The sequence below is a fragment of the Molossus molossus genome, unplaced genomic scaffold, assembly GCF_014108415.1.
Source record: "Molossus molossus isolate mMolMol1 unplaced genomic scaffold, mMolMol1.p scaffold_m16_p_9, whole genome shotgun sequence".
NCBI lineage: Eukaryota > Metazoa > Chordata > Mammalia > Chiroptera > Molossidae > Molossus > Molossus molossus.
This window is the reverse complement of record NW_023425403.1, coordinates 82,451,651-82,457,668: the sequence shown is the minus strand read 5'-3', so window position 1 is coordinate 82,457,668 and position 6,018 is coordinate 82,451,651. Positions and strand designations below refer to the sequence as shown.

At 39.2% G+C, this 6,018-nt stretch overlaps 1 protein-coding gene across 1 annotated transcript; it reads right to left on the bottom strand.

Annotated features, from left to right (window-relative positions):
- Positions 1-988: 988 nt before the first annotated feature.
- On the bottom strand, positions 989-2,370 carry LOC118622622 (elongation factor 1-gamma-like). The gene has a single exon (XM_036250043.1). The coding sequence runs from the start codon at positions 2,368-2,370 to the stop codon at positions 1,057-1,059; it is 1,314 nt and encodes a 437-aa protein (XP_036105936.1). The 3' UTR covers positions 989-1,056.
- Between the last annotated feature and the right edge of the window lie 3,648 nt (positions 2,371-6,018).

Sequence of the window (6,018 nt, the reverse complement as noted above, 5' to 3'; positions counted from 1 at the left end):
GTGTATATAGTATGCAGTCTCTCCTAGTGTGCAGACGCAGAGGTATTCCTGTTAAAATAGGCAGACAGCATTCCAAAATACACATATTTAAATACAGAAAATGGCAATGGCTAAAGTCAAAATGGCAGGAAATAGACCGAATGCAATTGAAAGTCAATGAAATGGAACGTATGTTCAAAAACAAATTTATCCTCTGAGATTATTTTTCATCATTTGAGAATATGCCACATGAAGTGTGCATCTTAGCTGGAAGCTAATGAAATGTATATTTAAAAGACCTTGCTAAAATAGAACTTACAGAAAGGCAGGAGAAGTAAGGTCATTCTAACTTCAATTAATGCCTTTAATCGTAAGTTAGAACCTTGAAAACTGAGGAGTGTTCATTTTTTTCTGTGACTTGCTTTGAAAAATATTGATATCTGGATTCTGAATCCAATCATGTTCTAACCCAATCATTCTGTTGTGGTAGAAGAATATACTTTTAATTATTTAAAATCTCTTATATTTATTGAGACTCTTTATTGCCCATCAGCTGCTCTACCATGGTGAATTAACAAAGTGCATTTAAAAAAATGTATACATTATGTTCATGTTGGGTAGAGTGTTCTATATATACCAATTATGTTTTTAAAAAGTTTTCTTGTTATAGGCTGTATGTTTATGAACTACCCCTTCTACATATTGAAACCCTAATCTCTAAAAGATGGTATTCAGAAATGAGGCCTTTGGGAAGTAATTAGAATTAGAGTAAGTCATGAGGCTGGAGGACTCATAAGTTGATTAGTTCTTTCATGAATAGGAGCAGAGGGCTCTTTCCTCACCATGGAGGACAACGTGAGAAGATGGCCATCTGCAAGCCAGCAAGAGCTCTTACCAGAACCTGGTCATCCTGGCACACTCAGCTTAGATTTCTATCCTCCAGAATTGTGATAAAATTACTGGCATTTAAGCCACCCAGTCTAATATATATATATATTTTTTAATGTTCAGTTTCCTTTAATGACCCCCATCTCCCTGAAGGACAGGTGCAGGCAGCCAGATGACGGCAAGAGATGTTCACTTGAAGATCTTGCCTTGATTGAAGGCTTTGCCCACGTGCTGGAAGGCCCCCTCCCAGCAAAAGTACTCTCGAACCAGCGTCCGGGTCTCCTCGCTGACGGGATCCAGTTTACGCCACGTATATGACTCATAGTCCACCTGCCAATCTGGACTCAGCGGGAAGGCGAGTTCCTGGCCTCGGAAGACCCAGACTCCAGAAATGGAGCTGCTATTGTTGGTTCCAAAGAGGATGACACTGGCAAAGGCATTCTTCCTCAGCGTGTCCAGTCGCTGGAACATTCCAGTGATGAGGTTGCAGCTCATGAAGGTCTGGGTGAGCTCTTCGGGGAAGCGGTACTCGGAGTACCACAGGGACCAGCCGTCCTTATCAAAGTGCTCCCAAAAGTATGGCAGCGCCACAGACAGCGTGTCCTCATTGGAGTGCTTGCGCTTAAATTCATCTAACACAGAGGTACTCTTGGGCAGGTGAGCAAATGGGTCCTTGGCCTTTGGCTCAGCAGCCAGCGCCTGCTCACATTCGTCCATCTCCACCTCAGGAGCGGGAGCAGTTGCCTTTTTCTCCTCTTTCCGCTCAGCCTGGGGTTTCTGCTTCTCCTCCCGAGATCCCTTCTCCTTCCGTGGGGTGTCCTTTTTAGGCTGGCTCTCTGCAAACTTTTTAGCATCAAACTGGGCCATCTTCTCACAGAGTTTCACCTCCCCCAAGACAGCACGCAACTGGGGCTGGTTAATGCAGGTGAGGAACCAGCGGTTGGTATTGGGAAAGGCCTGCCGGAAAGAAGGCTCCAGGACCTGTTTGTAGAGCCACAAGAGGGTACAGACAAGTGTGATGTCAGCCAATGTCACACGTTCGCCCACCAGAAAAGTCCTTGTCTTCAAGTGAGCATCCAGCAGCCCCAAAATTCGCCTCACCTCCTCCTTTGCATTCTCTGTGGCCTGCTTGTTGTAGTGCATGATGCCCAAGGTGGGGAACACCCAGGTACTGGCTGGGGGCACTATGTCGCTATGAGCAAAGCTCACCCACTGTACCACCTGGGCTTCTGCCTCTGGACTACTTCCCCGAAGCTCCTCATTGCTCACATAGTAGGCGATGGCATTGCTCTCAAACACACAGAATCCATCATCACCTTCAAATGCTGGAAACTTGCCTGCAGGAAATTTGCGGAGAAATTCAGGGGTGCGGTTGGTTTGACCAAAGTGGAAGTGGGGTGATGCGGAGAGTACGCGGACCTGAGCCCCACTGTACTGAGCAGCAATGAGGGCCTTGAAGGCCCTCCAGTTTTCAGGATATATGTACAGGGTCTCAGCCGCCATGGTGATTCCGCAGAGAAAGGGCTATAATATTTTTTATAGCAGTTGCAACTAATATACTTCCTATCAAATCAATATATATGCAATCTATTATACACATTAATATAATAGCAAAAATCAAAATAATTTAGAACATAGGATTATTATACGCAAGTATATACATTCCTTTGTCTCATTTCATTCAAGCCATAGATTATTTATAATTCATAATTGTATACATTCCATATATAATTATATAATACCTAGTATTCTTATGCAATATCATCAAAATATATTAGCAGAAATTATTTTTGAGTCTACGCAAAATGAATAAACAATGCATTTGTTTTATTTTTATGTGCTACATCAATTTCAATGAAAGTATCTTGAAACCAGTAATATTTTCTACCTGATTTCTTACTGTAGGAATAGCATTGGCAAAAAAAGGGACTTATGTTATAAGAGAGAAAACTAAAAATCACAAACACTATTCTGCTATTTGATAATATCTTTGAGTAAATTACACAGAACCTAAATATCAATTTTCTAAAGTTCAAAATGAAAATTAATTGTAATTATACATATTTCACAGTGTAATTAGAAAGAATTAAATGTAGTGAATATTTGTGATAAATATCAAATTACCCCTATCATTTCCCTCTATTTAAGTCGATATCCAATGTTTCAGAGAGATAAGTTTTGATATAACAAAAATACAATAATTGATTATTGAAATTGGTTACTGAAACTCAAATGATAATCATACATGAAGAGGAATCTTGAGCTTATTCAGTCTGAGACACTAGCCTAAGAAACAGGAAAAAGAGATTTTCAGTCACAATATCTTCTCCCTAGCTTCTAGGCTAGTATTGTAAATTTGAGAATGAGAAGATACGTGCTGGCTTCTCCATGGGAGATAATGTCAAGCAGCAGTCCCTGCTACTCAAACGCTGTATTCAGAATAACACCGGAGTGCAAGTAATCCAGGTTTCAGGAGGGTCTAGACCAGTAGAATAAAGGAACTTAAAAGAAAGGAAGGGACATAGGAAACTTTTTTTTTTCTTTATTGATATTTTTTAGAGAGAGGAAAGGAGAGGGAGAGATAGAAACATTGATGACAGAGAACATCGATTGGCTGCCTCCTGTATGCCCCTCACTGGGGATTTGGCCCACAACCTGCGCATGTGCCCTGACCAGGAATCAAATCAGTGACCTCTTAGTACATGGGTCTATGCTCAACCACTGAACCACACCAGCCAGCCTTCACTTCAATTATTTAGAAGGCCCTTTGAACCTTTAGCTGGCCATCTGCCAGCCAGCAAGAGCTCCTAGCAGAACCTGACCATGCTGGCACCCCCAGCTTGGACTTTTATCCTCCTGAATTGTGATAAAATTATGACTAAATTCTGGCTAAGGATAAAAATAAGAATATGATAAGGGTTGGAAAATGATAAGCAGTGGTATCAAAGCAGAGCATTGAGGTTGAATAATCAATGGAGTTGGGCATGAGCAGAAAAGATAAATGGTAGTTGGAGAGTGATATGCCTAAAATTCTGTTACTCTTAATAACAGGTTCTCAGGCATAACTATGGATAAAATCAAATGTAAAAATGATGATGGAGAGGAAGAAGAGAAGGTGGGGAGAGGAAAAAGAGAAGTAAAAGGCAAAAAAGAATAAGAAACGCCAGGGATTTTGAAATACCATTTGGACCAAAAATTGCCAAGAATTGTGAAGATGTACTATGGAAAATGATAATAAGCTAGGAATACAATTGTTGGTCCATAAAGAAAAACAACCTATTTAAAAATTTTTGATACTCAGGATAACTTTAGTATATTATAATAAATTACATATTTACTATTATTTGAAATTATCTAATGTTCTACCAGCAAGACGAATGTATAACTACCATTTCCCAGGTGACTTTCAGTGTTTTTCTTAGTGGAAGGAGAGTGCTTCCCACCCCTTAGATATTAGGTTTAGCTATGTGACTAGCTCTGGCTAATGGGATGTGATTAATAGAGCTTAGAGCATCAAAAGATATAGGTTATTTTCACAATTTTTCTTTCTCTTTTAATAAAAGAATGTCAGACTGATGAAAATGGTGGAAGAGTGAATGGAAGCTTCACAGACCATCTCCCAGGACCAAACTGGAATTACAACGAAAATAAAGACAAATCGTCAGGAAAGGGAAACCAAAAGGCAGCTTAGAGGACCACATAACCAGGGACACTGATTCAATCCTGGTAGGCTTGTGAGGACACGAGAGGGGACTGGGAGGCCACGATCTGCAGCAGCCTGGGCTGGGACCTGTAGTGGCCTCAAATGGGACCTGCGATAGAAAACTTGAACAGAACAATAGAAGAAACAATAACAAAAGAAGAAATTGAAGATGTAATCAAGACTCTCCCAGCAAACAAAAGCCCAGTCCCGGATGGGTTCACAGAGGAGTTTTACCAAACATTCAAAGAAGAACTAACACACATTCTTCTCAAACTATTTCAAAAATATTCAAGAAGTAGAAGGACTTCTAATCTCGTTTTATGAAGCCAGCATAATTCTAATTCCAAAACCAGACAAAGACACTACAAAGAAAGAAAACTACAGGCCAATATCCCTGATGAACATAGATGACCAAATCTTGAACAAAACACTAGCAAATCGGATCCAGCAATACATCAAAAAAATCATTCACCATGACCAAGTGGGATTCATTCCAGGGATGCAAGGCTGGTACAATATTCACAAACCAGTAAACATGATACACCACATAAATAAAATAAAGAATAAAAACCACATGATCATATCAATAGATGCCAAAAAAGCCTTCGACAAAATCCAGCATCCATTTCTGATAAAAACGCTCAGCAATGTGGGAATGGAGGGATTATATCTCAAAATAATAAAGGCCATATATGAAAGACCTACAGCCAACATCATAATCAATGGGCAAAAACTAAAGGCATTTTCTTTAAAAACAGGAATAAGGCAAGGATGCCCACTTTCTCCACTCATGTTTAACATAGTACTGGAAGTCTTAGAGACAGCAACCAGACAGGAACAAAAAATAAAAGGGATCCAAATTGTTAAGGAGGAAGTGAAACTGTCATTATTTGCAAATGACATAATACTATACGTAGAAAATCCCAAAGACTCCATGAAAATTTTACTAGACTTAATAAATGAATTTGGATAAGTAGCAGGATACAAAATTAACATCAAGAAATTGATGGCATTCTTATACACCAATGATGAACTCACAGAAAAAAAAACTAAGAAAACAATCCCATTTAACATTGCTGCCAAAAATTACGATACCTAGGAATAAACTTAACCATAGAAATAAAGGACCTACTCACAGATAACCACATGTCATTGAAAAAATAAATAAAGGAAGATATAAAAAAGTGGAAGCACATAACCTGTTCATGGATTTGAAGAATTAAATCATTAAAATGCCCATTCTACCCAAAGTAATCTAGAGATTCAATCCAATCCCCATCAAAATACCATCGGCATACTTCACAGAATTACACAAGTACTTCAAAAGTTCATATGGAACCAAAAAAGACCTTGAATAGCCACAGCAATCTTGAAAAGGAAAAAAAGTTGGAGGGATCACATTACCAGATTTCAGGTTATACTACAAAGCCACTGTAATCAAAACAGCT

Coding starts and splice junctions, on each gene's coding strand:
- LOC118622622 (XM_036250043.1), bottom strand. CDS start 2,370: ATGGCGGCTGAGACCCTGTACATATATCCTGAAAACTGGAGGGCCTTC.